General features: G+C 41.1%; 2 protein-coding genes across 3 annotated transcripts in view; one reads left to right on the plus strand and one right to left on the minus strand.

Annotated features, from left to right (window-relative positions):
- Positions 1 to 1,492: 1,492 nt before the first annotated feature.
- On the minus strand, positions 1,493 to 6,480 carry galr1a (galanin receptor 1a). The gene is made up of 3 exons (XM_062537666.1): positions 5,699 to 6,480; positions 5,442 to 5,507; positions 1,493 to 1,897 (listed from the first exon to the last, which is right to left on the minus strand). Exons 1-3 carry the CDS (start codon positions 6,386 to 6,388, stop codon positions 1,580 to 1,582), a joined length of 1,074 nt encoding a protein of 357 aa, XP_062393650.1. The 5' UTR covers positions 6,389 to 6,480; the 3' UTR covers positions 1,493 to 1,579.
- Positions 6,481 to 16,951: 10,471 nt separating this feature from the next.
- LOC134082573 (myelin basic protein-like) overlaps positions 16,952 to 18,603 on the plus strand; it is a 50,733-nt gene continuing 49,081 nt past the window's right edge. Inside the window, exon 1 of one of the 2 annotated variants that reach the window (XM_062538386.1) lies at positions 16,952 to 17,152. The gene's annotated coding sequence lies outside the window, so the exon portion shown is untranslated. The remainder of the gene's footprint in view (positions 17,153 to 18,603) is intronic. The other variant, XM_062538385.1, reaches the window with a different exon arrangement.

The raw sequence follows: 18,603 nt of genomic DNA on the forward strand, positions 1-18,603 counted from the left end.
GTTGGTTCACAGCCAGGATGTCCTGTCCCCAAAACCACCACTGCCTCCCACCTGAATATTCACTGTAAATTGGGCATATTCATCTCCCATGGGCCATTGGTCGTTAAAGATTTGCACACTTTTCTATCTACAGTTTGTTCCCATTAGGTTCTCTTACAGTCAACTTGGGCTCATTGGACAGCGGTACAGTAGTCCACCTCTGCGCAGCACCCATGGGAGAAATTGTTTCGAGCCTGAAATTAAAATTCGCTGGCACTCTAAGTGCCGTGATAAGCATGAGGGGTTGTCACTGTGTCTGACTGTCTCTTTCATTTCTGTGATTTCAAAATCGGCATTTGGTCGGGAAGAAAAAGGAATTCGTGACCTTTTTCCATGGCTTTTGTCATTGTCACACAGTGTTTTGCAGCTAAGAGAGGCAAAAGCAGAAATAAGTGGGGAAGAGAGCAAGGCACATACTTCTGTCTATGGCTGCCTGCCAACAGTGATCCTGCTCTGGAGATGGATCTGTAAGTTCACGCAAATAGTTGCATTTCATCCTTACTTTTTGAAAAAGAAAAACAAATCATATTCACGGTGTGTGATTTTACAATGCAAATAAATAAATAAATACCACCATTAAATTATGTCTGATAGCTGTTTCTAGATTATGTAAACAATGCATACCAATCTTCCTGTCATCTTCCTGTCTGACCCGTAGAAATAAAGAAGCCTCCATTTTTATGGCTAAAATGACTGAAATGTTGCTGTGTTCTGCATCTAATTGGATAGTATTAGTCCGTCTCTGTTGGAGAGATTGTCCTGTGTCTCCTTGGACAGTCTCACATGTCAGCGCAAACATGAAAGGACTCTTACCTGGTTTGTTTACCTGAATAATTGAGGGAAACAGTTAGCTATGCGCTCATGAACATCAAAATGTCAGATACATATTTAACATCCAATCATGATATAACAAGAACAATACACAGAATACTGTTGTTTTTAGATCACCCCCAATCTCACGATTTGATTTCCGATGATTTCAGACTTCACCCTCTAGATATTAATGCTTTTCTGTGAAGATTATAAAGGCCATAGACGCTGTTAAAAAATCTGACAACCACAGATAGACAGATTGCAATGAAAGAGACGTTTTGTATCCAGCAGTCAACATCAAACCAAAAATTGCAGAAGGAAATTAACTTCTTTAGTATATATTTTATTCAACTAGACATGCATTAATAAAGGTATCTTGCTTCAATAGAAATAAGTAGGCTTATATATTCAGTACTACAGCTTACTATATGTGAAGCCAGATTGTGAAAATAAACATATTAGTAGAGTGGGCAAGATGGAGGAAAATATTTTTTTCAGTATATACTCTATATGTACCTGTATGAAAGCTTTATACGTATTTAGGCCCTATTCAGAGCAGTTAAACATGTTGCAGCACAAACATGGATCTATATGTTTATAAACACTGGTCCGTTTCTTGAATTCATCAGAGGCAAAACCACCGGGTTGTCAGCCAACCTCACTAGTCTTGAGCCTACTTTGTGGCACACAAGGCACAAATGTCAGTCAACCCAAGCCTGCCAAGCAGTCATACATTGGTGCAGTTGGTGGAGGGTGGTGTGTCAGCCTTGCTTCTGATCTCTTTGATGTTATTGAGGGGAGATTCGCTGGTGAAATGGCACCTGAACACCTGTTTGTACGCCTTGCGGAAGTTCTCCGACAGGAATCCGTAGATGATGGGATTGACTGAGGAGTTGCTGTAAGCCAGGCAGTGGGCCGTCACCCGGAACACGAACGACGCCTGGTTGAGTGGAAATTTCCCAAACTCCACCCACAAATGGACCACGTGATGGGGCAGCCAGGACAAGCAGAAGACCACAACCACCACCAGCACTGTCTGAGCAGTCTGCCAAAGGAGAGAGTCAACATGGGAGAAAAAGAAATCAGTCAGTTGATCAATAATCAATACGTTCATCCATACATCCAGTGGTCCGTGAATTCCATTATTCACACATACCATTACACAGATTAACGTGGCACACAGAGTCAACAGTGGATTTAGGTAAGACCTGTGCACCCAGGACTATCAGTAGCAGAGCTGTAATCTCTTTTATTTAGAAGTCTTTTCAACTTTCCATTATAGTTCTTGAAGTGCTTGGCAAATGATTTGCCTGTCCAAATCATCATGGTAAAACCTGATTCCAGCCACCAAAAATCTACAGTAAATTATTCCATGCTCACTTGTCTACTCTCTGTGTATCAGAGTTTGTCAGTCTGTCTATCTGTCTGTTTGCCTCTTCCTCTCTCTCTCTCTCTCTCTCTCTCTCTCTCTCCTCCTGGTCCCAGGTTATTTGACTGATTTGCCATCATTATGTGTAATTACCACACTACATGGGACATGGATAAAAGAGTGAGTGCACACCGGAGGCACGGGAAAACAGTCTCCAGGAGGAAGACTGAAAAATGTATCGCATTCATGTGACGGTGACGCTCAAAAGCTGGCGAGGCTAGATGACTGATTCCGCCACCTGCTCCAAAGACCCGCAGATAGACCAGCATATGGAGCCTCTTATCCATGCAGACATCCATGCCTACTGTTGAGAGGGAGGGACCTTCTCAGCTATTGCCACCAATTGAAATCTTTCATCCACTTTTATTCAATTTTCTCTCTGGCAAATAATGATGGTATTATTTATTGTGTATTTTAGCATTAGCGCAGGACTAGGGTGATGAGATTGTCTGTTACTGTGATAAATGGCTGTATACAGTGGTTGTGCTTTCCCCACATGTGCTCGAACAGGTTTAGTGCAGGGTTGCAGGGGTACTGATGATGTAGGGGGGGGGGGGGGGGGGGGGGGGGTTGTCTGTGAGTCTTTTTTCCTTCACTGTCTTGGATGATGTAACAATGAAAATTTCTCCTTTGGGAGACAATTAAGGGAGTATCTCATCTTATCTTATCTTACCTTCAAACTATAACTGTTTTTTTAGAAGGCCACCCATTACTACTGAGAGAGAACAGGCGAAGAGAAAATGTCACTAACCAAACATGACCCGTCCACACCCAGCCAGTGAAGGTCATGTAATACTGGTGAGGGCCATGGGGTATTTGCTTGTTGTGGCTAACCACCAGCTCCCTCAGTGCTGTACGCAGGACCTCTATTGATTCCACACATCTCTGATTCTAATATACAGTTGGACATCACTTCTTCAGAAAGCACTCGATACGGCCAATATAAACTGGGCAAACACTCATCCAATACTTCTTCAGAAAGCACTCGATACGGCCAATATAAACTGGGCAAACATTCATCCAATACCAACTGAACCGATGTAGGAATCATCCAGCACACTTATCCTCTGCTAGTTGAAAAGTAGTTTTCCAACCTTGATGACTATTGATTCATTCTGAGTATCATCTATTTATTTATTAACATGTCACTTTGCTTCATGGGATCATGCACTTTGTGGCCTCCTTGCAAAGACACTATAATACATTAACAATGCTTTTGTACAAAAACAAACAATCAAAAAAAACAAACAATGAAATGAGTATTGACTGAGTAGCATTATGACAGTCGTGATCTATGGCAGAAGGCTACAGGCTCTAACCAAGAAACAGCCGTTATATTGGTTGTTTTATAACATTCTTTGTTGTGCTCTATAGTTCATTGCAGCATTTGCCTTGTCAGAATTAATACTGAATTAGAATACATTTGTTTCTTCTTCATTGTAACTTTACCCTTTACATTCCTTAATTCGTCGTACTTTCTTTGTCTTCAGCTATGGTCAGAAAGGTGGTTGCTAATTTCCTTGTTTAAACAAATGATGTTTTCTAAACAAAGTTCGGGAGGGGCCCTTAGAGTTAATTGACAGCCATTACTCACCCCAATTCCGTTCATAGGGAATAAAACCCTCCTTACTACCCATTACGTTGGAGTTGCAAAGCCTCCCACATCCTCCCCTGCTCCTCCATTTCACTATTAGCTCTAAGCTCTAAATTACCCATCATCCATAGGGGGTGTCAGTGTAAATCACTCGAATGTGATCCCCGCTATTGGCATCCCAGGACCATGGCCAGCTACCAAGCCAAACCAGCTATTCTCTGCACTCAGTCTAAGCAATCCAATGGGCAAACTAGTGCAGATGGGCTTAGTTATGGTGCTTTATTTACAAAGAAATGAGGGAAATCCAAAAAAGCAACAAAGCATGCTGTCCAAATCTGTAATGTGTGCTTAGGCCTGATAACAACATGATGAGTCTGCAGACAGTCATATTTCCTCAGCTGACTGTGACATGGACTTTCACAGCATTAGGCTACAGCAAGTGGCACCGTTAATAGTAACAACTCATCCTTGAACAGCTTGTCCTCAAATTCACAGCCTCACATATCTATTAACTGTGTGTGCTTAATTCGTTTCTGCCATGCAGTCGCAATATTCACCACTACGCCAAAGCACCATGATATACTCATCTCTTGTTCAGCAATGCCTCTTACAGGTATGGCCCCCAAAAGTAGAGAGGGAAACATGTATACGAGCTCTCAGCTATTAGTGCCAATTTTAGAAAGAAAAAACATGCAACATTGAGGTCTTCGTGGCACAGGACATTTTAGTCTGAACATGCAGAATGACCAACGTCCATAAATGATTGAGCCGCAACCCTGATAAGAGCAGAAGCAAGAGTTATGACCAGCCATGAAAATGCACTAATGGACACAACTACAATCATCTGTTCTTTCCACTCTGTTGCTTGGCAGAGAACATTCACATATAGTGTGTCTACAAATTAGCTGGTCTGACTAAAATGGTAACTGTGTGAATCACTACAAAGCGTATACCTTTGCCTAATAATGTCTGTTATCACTTCTCTTTCAGGTGCATAGAAAATGCATGCTCTCATAATAACATGAATATGAAGACACACTGTAAGACAAACCTCTTTCAAGAGGCAAAGACATATTTGCGATGGGCAATCTAGAAGATTCTTTGTGATTTCTGCCTCATCACCACACTTTCAGTCTTGCCATGATTGCTTCCAAGATCCTACCCACCCCTGATGATTTATGACCAGTGATTGAGTACTGTACTGTATGTTAATGGATTACCAGTAATAATACAATGCAAGATATATCTGTGCTAAAAATGTGTTTGCAAGTAATTCTGTATTGTTCTGAGTTTTATTCAAGGACTTCAAGGAATGTAGAATTCCCCTTTATGTCCCCTAGACCTGCCTTTTGATTGCTGTGCTTGAAAATCATTTGATGAAGCACACAAATAGCACTATCAGTGAATAACAGGCATGCTAATACTATGAAACAACCCTGGACCTTTTTCTTCTGAATGTTATCCAACATCACACAGGGATCATAACATTACATCACCACATCACATTACCAGTCGGCCTGTTTTTTTTACATTTACTTTTGAAATTAAGTGTATTCGGTCACATACCTTTTTCTTAGATGCTTCTGATTTTTTAGACATGTTTTTGAGTTTTTTGTGCAAGTGATTTAGGACCTGTGAATACAAAAATCGACTTTTAGTATGAAAACAACAGATATAACTTTACTAAAGGTTGTTTTAGGGAATGCTTTATTATGGAAAAATAAATGAAAGAGCTACTGCAACACTCATACATTGATTTCTTTATGTATTAAATCACTTCGTGTACTTTAAGGTCGTGCGCCTTAAGGAGAGTCACGACTTACCTTTGCGTAACAAAAAGATATCAGTAAAAGGGGCAAGACATAACCGAAGACAAACGTGCACACCACGTAGATCTTCTTGTGGTTTTGGTTGGGCCATACTTCCCAGCAATAGGTATTATTGTCCCTCTCGAACAGATCCTGATAGTGAGCCACAGGTGCTGCCATTGCCAGGGAGAGGATCCAAATAATTACCACCCCAACCAGGGCATGTCTCGCCACACGGATGGAGGACGACTTTCTCGAGTGAACTATGGCAATATAGCGATCCACGGACATAGCAGACAGAGTGAAGATACTGACAAGCATAGAGACCGTAAAGAAATAGTGGATGAATTTACATATGAAGGCACCCAGTACCCATGTTGGCATCATGTATATTGTAGACTGAAACGGAATGCAGAAGAGCAGGTAAGAAAGGTCAGCGACGCTGAGGTTTAGAATAAAGATGTTGGTGGTGCTCCGGGGTTTTCCTGGCTTGCTCCTGGCAAGTACGGTGATGACCATGGAGTTGCCCATCACACCCAACGTGAAAATTACTCCAAATACTAGAAGCGTAATGAAGTTGTCCATGCCAATCCCAAATAAAAGTTGATCGGACAGCGCCTTTTGCTCCGATCTGTTGAAAAACCTTTCACCATCGTTGAAAAACCCCTCACCATCACCGAAGTTAGTCAACTCCGACGAGTTCATTGCGCACGATAATGTTAAAATGGTTTCCCCTGTTAGTGTCTCAGTTTTTTTGCGGGTTCCTTCTTAGCCGAACCACAAGGTATATGAGTACAGAAGCATTCTCGTATGAAGCACTGCCATTCTTGTATTAATGTATTTCAGTCATTTAACTGCAGACTTTTTGTTTTGGGATAGTTGAGTTTCAATCATTGGCTGTCTATCGGTTTCTGAACATTGCCAGGCGGCATCTTTCCATAGATGCTTCCTAAATCACCGGGTTCCTCTCATAGGTATAGTTCTCAATCGACCTCGTCGTCCTTGGTGAGCGTGCCGCCTCTCCTCTTGGCGCCAAGTGTCTCTGCTCGCGCCTGCTGCTTGGTGCGTTTTCCCCTCTAAACCTTTCTCCCCCTGTTATACTCAGGGTCGGTATGCCCCTCCCATGTCAGCGCACAGTCCTACCAGCCCATACCCAAATCATCCTGCCCCTTTACTTTTATCAGCCCACCCTTTCACTCATTTTCTCATGCCAGAATGATAATATATAGACTCCAGGGCATATTATAGCTGCATAGCTCCCAGTGTTTTGTAGCAAGCAAGCAAATGTCAATTCCATTACCAATGATGTAGACAATGTCTACAATATAGGCTACCTCTCTACATACAGTATGATAGACTACCTTTCATAATGCGAGTATAGAATAAATGGACAAGCACATCAGGTCCTGCTTTCTCTTGTCTATAAATGTCAAGCACAGGGTCACCTGTGGGCATTCTCTCAACAGGCAGATTGACTAATGTTAGTAATAATGGATGGTTCAGTAATTCAATCACTTGTAAATGTGCCTCATTCAATTTGTTGTGGTTTTGACTTCATTAATCATTTTGTTTCCAAGCATTTGTTTCCCTTGTGTGCCAGTACCGTGCTAATTTACTGTCATCGTTCTTAACAATCCTTCTCAATATATTGGTGACAGACCATTTTCAACAAACAAATACTATCTACCTCTATCTACCTCTATAAGAAAAAACAGTTTTACCAAGTGTATTGGCTGACCAAGCTATCTTTCAGCAGAAAAACGGACAGATGTAAGTCCTGTTGAGTCAGTTTGAATCACAGTGTTTATGACCTTAGGCATGACACCAACCTGCACTCCAGATTCTTTGTCTCTTACTCATTATTCTTGTAATATCTGGAAATAAAACATATCATCTTTTTTAACCACACAGTTACTTCAAGAGACTGATGATATTTAACATTTGGATGCTATCATTAGGATGACACATTTGTAGCACGATCTTTCTTGGAACATTGCCATAGAAGAAAACAAGCCCTCTGGCAAACAATGGTGGAATCTGACGGTCCAGATAGTAGAGGTCTGTGTGTCAGTGACGCATCGCTGCTTGGTTACTTAAAGGTTAAGTGGCCAGAAGACAACCCCTCTAGATGTGTGTGATGATACTGAAGATGCCCAGGTGTTAGAGGCAGTGAGGGCTGTCAGGTCAGGGGTCTCCCCAACTGCCCACAATCCGTCCCTGCTTCTCTCTCTCTTTCTCTCTCTCTCTCTCTCTCTCTCTCCACTGTTCCAGCTCCCCGTGTTTACAATTCCCAGTCCCAGCTGTGAGAGGCTATCAAACGCACCGAGCGAGGGTTTCAGCGAGTGCTGCTGGTGCTGCTGCTGCTGCCCCAGGAACTATGGCAACAGCAGAAGACTGCAGAGAGCAGAGCATGTTCCTGTCATGCTCTCAGGTCAGTCTGGAGATGCACAAGGTTTTTCCTCTTCCCAGTCCTCCGTCTCAGTAGGGTCTACAGACTTGAGCACAGTGAAACAACGGCACCAGTCCAGTCCAGAGGTACTGTAGAAGAGCTGGGGTGTTCAGTGTAGTCATGTGCACATAGAAGCTGTCTGCCAAGCATTGTAGGTGTAACAACACTTTGCAAAGTAATGTACTGTACTATTGATGAAATTATATTTATCCGTGATGCAGTAACAGTACACGTTATCATAGTGCATCATATTTTGAGTTACACTGATCCTTGGAAAGATTTTTCATGAAGCCTGTTAGAACTCATCAAGGTTTTAGGGCATCACATGAATGAAACACAATTAAAGCACAGAAAATATAATAAAGAGAGCATATAATATAATCAAGGTAAAAGATGTCTCAGACATATGTTAGATAGCATAAATGATACTGTTTCTGGTTGACAAAAAACAAAATCATGAAATAATCAGAAATGATGGCTGTTGATGATGTCTATTTAGACCTCTGATCTGTTGAAGCTGTCTACTGTTGCCCTGGAGGTATAGTCCTAGTGGCTCTCTCTTGTGATGCCACAGTCTCCACTAGATGGAGCTATATTCTGTTGTCCAGGGCAACACATACTTGATGTAATTATGCAGAGTGGACACTCATTCATCTTCTGAGGACTGTCTCTGTATTAGTATTAATTCATCATTACAATTAAGCAAACAATTAAACCACAGACAAAAAAAATGCAAGCATGTCGCAAGAGCTATGCTAAGTTGCACGTGGGTTTCATCGACAGTTCCTCCACTTCTTGAGGGAGAAGGACCCTCAGGCCCATTCATTTGATGAGGAAAGCTGATGCTTCTTCGTTCATGCTCTCAGGTAGTACATGTTTTTTGATTCACTGCGGATACGTTTTCCCAATACAATAAGGTCTATTGTATTTTATCACTGTTTCAATATCTCGAGGGTATCTGCCACTTACTATACCAATAAGGAGAAATCCAGGAAAATATGCTATATGATAAACTACAGAAGGCAAGAGACAAATAAACCACAGAAGACCAGAGACAAATACAACGAACACACATCAATAATATTTAATTCTATTTCAGTCTGCAATGTTTTTTTTAATACTTTGTTTTTTTTGTTATTATTATTATTTCACTCTTGTTTCATTCAGGAGCCATAAATCCAGAGAGTATTGGCAACTGGGATGGGTACAGTAAACAAAGCTTTCACTGCTTCCCCTGCTATCCAAACTCCCAGCCGCAGTAAATGAATATGGCAGTGTAATGTGAACTCTTGTCAAGCCCAGACATTAGCCCAAATGAGAGGGGGACGAGGAAATAGTGCACCTCTAGCCACATGTATAATGAAGATAATGTTCCTTTAGTGATTGCTAATGAAGGCAATGGATGTTATTCAAGACCATCTTCGGCTGAGTCGAGTCAGCCTGATGAGAGGAATATTTTTAGTTAATTTACAGCATCTTGGCGCTAGGCTTATTTTTGGTTGTTTTTTTGGCAGCCATGCCTGGAGTGATGAGAAGCAGAGCTTTTTTGAGACGGACCCAATCAATGTGTCTGATGTGAAGATGCAGCTGGTCCCCGTGATGCGTGTGAGACTGACACGTTTTACAGTAGATGTGGTCTTGATTTGTGAATCTTTGTGAATCAAATGTGAGAAGCAAGCGACACGGTCCACAAAAATGTGTTGCTCCGGCACCATCTTACATAATCCATTCACAAATGCGTGTGTTAACCCATCACAACAAATTGTTTTCCTTGTACTCCTTATTAGATTTCTAAAGCCAGTGGCTGTCCTTTTGAAGTTTTCCATTAATGCGATATTTTTAGTGTGTACTCCAATTCGCTGTGGGTTCTGATTTGGTTTAGAAAGATGCAGAAGTCATTTTTGTAGGCGAGGAACAAAAATGCCCCGAGATTGAGACAGTGGAAGTAATGATGATGGTCGGAGGGCATGATAAATAAATAAATGCAATATTATTTTATGCACCTTTATTTGTCTGTTTTAGCCCAAACAAGTGTATCAAAAGCACCTCACACAAACTAAAAAACGTTCATTCCACTTGCATACTGTATGTGAGTCTATGAAAATAAAAGCACATCATATAGATTAATAAACTTAGTGAGCATGTGTTATTTCTATTTTATAAACTCTCGTACGGTTTGCTGCTGGTCTGGTTTTGACAGTTCTGTCAGTCAGATCAGATTTGACAGCCACTGCCTGCGGAACCAGCACAATAACACGGCATGGACATGAAAAGGCAAAACCCTAAATGACAACAATAACAACAAAGGGTCCATGCACCAATGCATATGCACTCATCCCCCGAGCTCTGACTTGATAGCCACTTCCGCCGAGCCCGAACAGAGTACTGCTGGTGGAAAGCCTCATCATGTGGAGAATGATACGCTTTCATCCATGGTTATTACTATGCATCGTCCCCTCTCCTCTCTCGGAGATAACCTTCCCCTCTGAGTCCCCACTCAGCGTGATTAAAGCCAGAAGACGCAGGCACAGCGCAGGGGCCTGCTCAGATAAGGATCAGAGGTCTGCTCAGGTCATGACGCGCAACGCAAACACACACCACCAGGCAGGCAGTGACTGTTTTATGGGATGGAAGGAAACCAGGAGACAAAGTAACCTGAGATAGCCAAGGGGAGAGAAAGTCACACTTGCATCATAAGTGCATATGGTTCATATGGTTGATATAATACTCTAATGGCCCGTGTGTTGTTTGATGTGGGCGGCAATGTGTTGTGTTTGGTTTGCATTGGTCCGGTCTGTCCGTTACCCTGCTCGCTGCCAATGACTGGAGTGTTTGTTTTGTCATGCTCTGGTGGGTGGAGGGCCCCAGTCCTCTCGGAACAGTCTCTCTCTCTCTCTTTTTCTCTCTCTCTCTCTCTACCTGTCCGTCTGTCTCGCTCTCCCTCTGTTCTTGTTGTTGTTGAGTGAGAAATGGTCTTGTTCTTGTCAAGGGCATTAAGAAAAGAAGAATGGGCCTAGTGTTATTCTATACAACTGGTGTTCAAACGATTTCTCAGGATCAGATGTTGGAGAAGTAACATTACAAAAACTTCTATCTTTTAATAAATTGCTGATAAGAAAATCTTCACACATCTGATTATTTTTGATCGGCTATGTTGTGTTGATAACTTCAAATACTATAACATTGGAAACTACCGACAATTTATAAGATTTCACAACATGATTCTTCCCTATACAATTACACTTACCCTATCCCACCCATCGTGCTATATTTATTTACAAATGTGCATACTGTAATTACACTTATATAGCCATATTCTGACTGCTCATCATACTACTGATCATGCACATACTGTACACTTATTACTCGTAACTGTTTCTGCAGTACAATGTTACCTGCACTGGACATAGCTGTAAATAATGTACATATACACAGTGCACACAGCTGTACACATCTGTATATACTGTATGGTTCATGTGAATATCCATATTTTGTTGTTCTTATAATTTACTCTGTTACAGTAATACACTAGCCTGGCATAGCCCTCCATAAGCTTCCGTTCAATTTTCATTTCCCTTCACCAGGGGTCTGGGTCTGATCCCATTGAACTCGATTTCTCAAGGTGCATTCCGACCGGACCAATCAGCGAACGGGGGGGATGGGGGAGATGGGGGGAGGCGGGTGTTAACGATGACGTCGAGCATACAGTATGCACGTTTGCTGTCATGACCAAACGTTAGCGATTGGGTAAAATCAGGACCAATCGTTTCAAACTTCAACAGAGTTCACGCCTCCTGCTTGAAATCGATTCTGAATGGAGTAGGTCCAGACCCTCTGCACCATATTAGTACGAGGGTTTGGTATGACCAGGCTAGTAATACACAGCATCAAAATTGTTCTTGCACAGGTAGTTCATACATTGCTCATATTACATAGACATATGTATTCTGCTCTTATAATGTTACTGCTACTACCTTGTACATGTTGTTCATACATTGTTCACATTAGCCATAATTATTCTGCTCTTATTAGGTAACTGCTAATACACTGCACATATTTATTTGATTTACAGTTTTTGTACTGCTGTGCAAATGTTAAAGAGGAACTACGCAGGTTTGGCGATTTCTTCGCTGTTTGCTCGTTTTACGTGTTTTCTCGTTTTACAGGTTTCTCTGCAGAGCTTCCCTTACAGCTTTAACGTGCATATTTTACAACACTACTCAATCAGTCAGTCTGCCTTTTCATGATCATGATCACGAGTTTGCAAACTTTCTGTTTGTCAGTGTCACCGACCCGGTAACACAAACTTGCAAGCGTGGTTTTTCGGCTCACTTGCGCTATAGGGGAAGCGAGACAGCCATCATTCAACCCTAAATAAGTTAAATAACCATTCTCTGAAGCTGAAGACTCTGAAGCTGATCAGATAAGGCAAATTGATGAGCTAAAAAACTTGCATACTGTAGTTCACCTTTAATAGTGATGTGAGAACAGCATTATAGCGACTGAGAGAAACGGTATATTACTCTAAAACACTTTTTGTAAACCAACTGTATATGTACACTGTACTAATATTTATTGTCCTGTGCATGCACCACCTGTCTGTACTTTGTATTTGCACTTTTCTGCTTTTTTGCACCTCTGGTTAGATGCAAACTGCATTTCATTGTCTTTGTACTTGTACTTTGCACAATGACAATAAAGTTGTATAATAATGTAATAACAAAACAACATTGAACAGTAGATCTGTCTGTTCCATGTCAAAGCAGATTGTTGTTATTACAGAATACTCTCTGAGTTATTTGCAAACCTAATTTCGATATCATTCTCCAGGGCTCTTCGGTGCATCCCCTCCAAAACAAACCCTACTGTGCTGACAAGGTACATTACATTACAAACGCCTTCCCCATCATTGAACAAAATAAAATTAGTTACCCATTGTAGCATAAATTTCAATCACACTGAACTCGTGTTTGCCTCCAGGTGTACTTGAGTCTTGAATCTTTGAATATTTCACTTTCTCTCCTGGCGAATGAAGTTTACTTATGTCGTTGACAGGGCTGAAAGTTCTCAAGCACTCAGGCGTGGGCCAAGCCATTTAAGTCCTGAAAATAGATAATTATATGTAATGACTTTGAACATTTAACATTTCTGGCACAGACATGTATCATGCTTTATGCCCTGTACTGAACTCCAGAGCTATAGATACAGAGGTACAGACAGATGGATGGATGGATGGATGGATGGATAGATAGATAGATAGATGGATAGATAGATAGATAGATAGCCCGCAATGGCCCTTGTCCTATAGTTCAAGTGGTTTTAAACAGCATGCTTACTCAGAACTCTGTATGGAAACGTAAGCTTTACAAATCTCTCTCTCTCTCATACACACGCACACATGCGCGCGCGCGCGCACACACACACACACACACACACACACACACACACACACACACACACCCACACACACACACAAACAAACAAATACTTTTGCCCTTCAGGGGGCCTTTCTCATTCAGTCTTATTCAATTTTGTTCCAAATGTAATTTAGCAAAAATGCATTTGGTTTGTTCAGAGCAAAGAATATTTAATATTTAGAGAATACTTCACATTGATTTATCACTCTATGCATTTTCATGATTGTATTATTACCAAAACAATATTAAGGAAAATGAATACAGTAACATGGTTACACTCATTACTTACCTGAATACCTTAAGAGTCCTTATGTGAAAAGCATATTTTCAAACATGTTGAGGAGTAGGGATGGAGGGAAAGGAGCTTGTCTTTGGCACTGTCTGAACAAAATAATGATTTTAAATAGATTTGAGACACTGTGCAATAAATACTCTTCCATTCAAGTGACATGCTAATGTGGTTGGCATTTTTGTTATTAGAGTTTTGTTGTAATATTGATATAAATCCAGGACAGTTTTGACCAGTTGTATTGGTAGGCCTATTAATTTGTAGAAGTGACCATTAAACTGTAACACCTGACCATTAAACTGTATTCATCCTAATTGTTGAGTCACTTAGTATGATGTGAAATTTGGTCAGAACCAGTGATTACTTTTGTTTATTAGTGTCTGTTCCGTCATGCATGCATCAACACCATAAACAATAGGTTATTCCCCCAAATGCAACATGTATGGGCAGCTGGGGCCTACTGGTTATGGTTTCACACTGGTAATCGAAGAGTTGCCGGTTCGATCCTGCTGCTGTGTGTGTTTCACTAATTCACGGATTGGGATAATTCCCTCACGGGATCAAAAGGGTAAATATGAGTATACTACTCCTGCATGTGCAGATCCTGTCAAAACCACATCACTGAATGACATTTGACATCAACTGCCAGTCTAATTGTAACAATAGTATATTCAGACTGGATAAGACTGGGCAAATGATGTTCTAAAAAGGAAATATGAGGGAAATATATGAGTGACTGAACTTGCAATGCCTCTAGCATCATACTCTGTCAGGTTACTTATTCTCCACCTACAGTACCTGTAAACTGCAGTATTTGTTGGGTGCTTATTATCCCTCCACCTCCTCTCACGCCTTGAATAGAACAGGATTGTATACATGGATCCTGCCTGAGTTCTGCCTACACAATCCCTATACTGTATGTAGCACTTCTTGACCTTCATGGCCGTGACGTGAAAAAAATGCTTTCTGCTCACTTTTTTAAAGGCAAATTTGGAAAGTAAACTCATGAAACAGGAAATACGATTGACCATATGGAATACAGGCACCTGGTCAAAGAAGAACAACGTTACTTCATTCAATTTTTATTGTTATTGTTATTATTGCCCTCTAACAATGTTGTGTGTCACAAGGTAAAATATGCCATATAGGATTGGCAGGAACCTATATAGTCAACAATCACTATAAACCCAAACTTAAAGTCTGTGTTGTCTATTTGGGTTGTGTTCCAGTAAACCTCACTATATATTGCCATGAAATCTTACATGGCTTTGTCAGGGCAATCTTGCTTTTACAGTCATGCCAGTTGACATTCTTCACTTTTACATAATGTTGGTTTCAGTTCAAGGAATTTATATGCTAAACGCCATCATAAATCTGGGCTATAGCCTTAAAAGATTTCTCAAGTTTAAATAAATACCAAGAAAACAGATGTGCAACAGTACCACTGGTGAAGTATGCATATCATGCCTCATGACTTACTGTGAGTCATATTTGCTTTTCACGTTTGACCTTCAGCCAACCCAAAAAGGCACATTATCCCCGCTACTCACCCAGCTGCACCGGCTACCTACTGCATAGCCGTGACCGTCCATATCCAAATTCAAATCACTAACTCTTGCCTACAAGGTAGTTGATGAACTAGTACTGATGTGAAGGGGGACAAGAGGGTTTTTTATTTCATGTCACATACTAAACCCGAAAGGTTCCTCTCCATCCCTCAATATCAGACAACCATCACAGGGGCACAGGGTCTTTGCCATTACCTCTTTAACATGGATCAGGTCTAACAAATATGACCTAACCTCAATAGCATTGGTGAGTTGCACTATTTTAAAATATTTTCACATGGTTATGAAAGAGATCTCAATAGAACAACTTGAAAATGATTTCTGTGTGACCAGTCAACCTTTGATATTAGAGGCGACCACAAGTCATGTATTTTGAGACAGTATCTGGGATTGTTTTAGCTTTGAATACACATTCAAACTTTTGGCAATTGAGAAGGCTCTGGTGTCAACAAGGCAAGGCTTGTTCCTCAGGAAGTGCTCATATTGTTATGGTGTGTAATAGTTGTACCTATACTAATTACACAAATTACATGAATAAATGAAAGCAGCACTTTGTGTGCCCAGTAATGAAAGCAGTAAAACTGATTAAAGACCTCTGACTATGAAGCTCATATTAACAGACAGTAATTACGCTACTGTTGTAACAAAATAGTCAGAGATCAGCCTCTCAATTTACAGGATAGCAAACCTGTATTTACTCTGTAGGTACACTCCATATCGTTTGTTAGGAGTGCTCCTCCTTGAATAATGGATGTATACACATATAGAGGTCAAAGGCTACACGTCAGTACCCTTGTCTGGGATCCGAGGTTGGTTAGAAACTATATGCTGAAGTCTATGCACCCATGGGGCGTCATTAAGTTGACTTCACAGACTTGCCTATTTGAATAGCAAAGCTTCATTCATTCCCGGTGGTAGCGCTCTGCAGATCATTTACATCACAGTACTTATAGGCACATAGGGATTCTGAAACTTGGTTTACCACCTTTATAGAGGACGTTTTTTTTTTTTACTGAGCTCCTGGGTGCCATCCTTGTGACATTAGAAAGTAGGCTACTGAATGCTGTTTTAAAGCAGCATTGTTTTTTCCTTTTCTACTCTCACATTGTAAGCAGGGCCGTAGAATCGCCATCATCTGAAGAGAAACAAAGCGGGCTTACTCATTATGCGTTTTATTGAACAGTGAAGAGAAGAAAAAAAACAAGGCATTACCCTTATTTTTCCATGAAATACCATTTTATAACCTTTGATCATAGCATCAATTTTCCACTTGGACATCGGATAGACCATACTATTAGGCTATAGGGATATATTTTAGATAGACAGAAATATTTAATTAGGTCTTTGTGGATGCGTAATAGTGACAACTTGCTTGGTCAACCATGTCAGATGAGCATTATGCAATGATGTAAACAAGTCGCGATTCTGTAAAGAGAAATCTTCCGTTGGTCTCGTGACACAGATAAGGTTACGATAACTTCAACGTGTGCAAGCAAGCTCTTTTGCCCACGGAGTGCATGCCCCACCCCACTGAAACATCACGACCTAAAAACAGGAAGCAAAGAGACATGCTCATGCATCTAAACGAAGACGATCGAATTGAGCACAATAATTAAAGCGTCTGTAAATAGTAAAACAAAAAGCTTTCCATCGCAGCCTTCAACGCGAGAGGGGACAGCCTACCGCAACGAAATCACAGCTGGTTAAAGAGTCGTGGATGCATTTGATCAATCCAAACGCACTGGGGTATGTAACTAACCAACGTACTGTCGATACCAAAACTAAACACAGTTTCTGTTGCATAACATAGCGTGTAATGGCTATACATTTGTAGTAAACATGCACTTACGTTGTCGCTACAGTGGCTTGGTGGCCAATCGAATGTTCAATGTTTACATTATTGTTAGTTCCTTCATGTGAGTTACATCACAACTGTCTCGTAGGCTATTTGTCAGATTGCAAGGTGGCTCCAAGCACTTTTTGAGCTATGTGTGGAATTCCACCGCCGTGTCACGCCAGATTGAACGCTGGAGAAAAACTGTTTTACTCTAGGTGGGCATGCATGCCAGGTAGCACAACCTATACAATGTTTGCGCGCACACGTTCAGGTAAAATCATTCGAACATAGGCAATTACTCTTCGATTCCAATACTCGGAGTATTGCAATAGAAGTTTACGTTTTCATTTTCTCTACTCAGTCGTTTCTTTTATTCTCTGTACTGGGTTTGTGACAGGCCACTTAGCCTACATGCTGCAGTGTAGGCTACGTAATTAATGCGGAGCGTAAATGTGAAGCTTGGCGAGGTAGGCTCTCTCGGGGTCAGGGAGCAATTGCAGTATGTGTGAAAATGTTGAAGAACCGCTTCAGCTTCCGCCTTTAACCGCGTCTGTCTGGGAAGTGAACACGCTTGAATACGTTACTTCCCTCCATTTAAGTTTTCATGGTTTGCCTTTGAGTTTGAGATTCCAATTTACAGTAAGACTAGCCTACTGTACGTCCACGGTTATGTTATGACACTTAAGGTGCTCAATGAAGCCAGTATCTTTAGTAAAACAACCTCTTAACTATTTGTTAAAATTAAATGCATGTCAAATGTAGTAGTGCTAGGTGTACACAGAAAGGCTATCCCGTAGAAGCCTGTTGAAACACCTTGTTGCACAGTTCTGGTGTTCAGTTTAGGTCACTACAGACTTTGTATTCTTCCACTCAAAGCACTGGAAAAAGTTCTGGATTGAAAAGAGTAGGCACTAGCCGCCGCCCCAACTCACCTACGCTTACATGCACACACACACACACACACACACACACACACACACACACACACTCACACACACACACACACACACACACACACACACACACATACTGTGCAAGTGCTTGCACTGCTGAATGTCTGCTTCAGACTAAAAACATTACTATGCATTTACCAAAATGTGGTCCTGCACTGTAATGTTGCGGTAGTTTCACTGTCTGAAGCTACATTATGTTGTCAATCACTGATAATCACATCAGCTTTGAAGTCACACTAAAGAGCAATCAACCTTTACCATGAGAGTAGGAGGGTCTGACAGTGTGGGTGTGGCAGGCACTGCGTGTTGCTGCCTACTCATTGTGTAATGGAGAGAAGGATCCTACACAGCACAACAAAAAGTTTGATTGACAAAAAGGAAGGTGATTTTAGATGACTTCCTGTTCC

The sequence above is a fragment of the Sardina pilchardus genome, chromosome 6 (assembly GCF_963854185.1).
Source record: "Sardina pilchardus chromosome 6, fSarPil1.1, whole genome shotgun sequence".
NCBI classification, from domain to species: Eukaryota; Metazoa; Chordata; class Actinopteri; order Clupeiformes; family Clupeidae; genus Sardina; species Sardina pilchardus.

Coding starts and splice junctions, on each gene's coding strand:
- galr1a (XM_062537666.1), bottom strand. CDS start 6,388: ATGAACTCGTCGGAGTTGACTAACTTCGGTGATGGTGAGGGGTTTTTC. Junction 5,508..5,698: donor TATCTTTTTGTTACGCAAAG/GTAAGTCGTGAC, acceptor TTGTATTCACAG/GTCCTAAATCACTTGCACAA. Junction 1,898..5,441: donor CAGAAGCATCTAAGAAAAAG/GTATGTGACCGA, acceptor CTCCTTTGGCAG/ACTGCTCAGACAGTGCTGGT.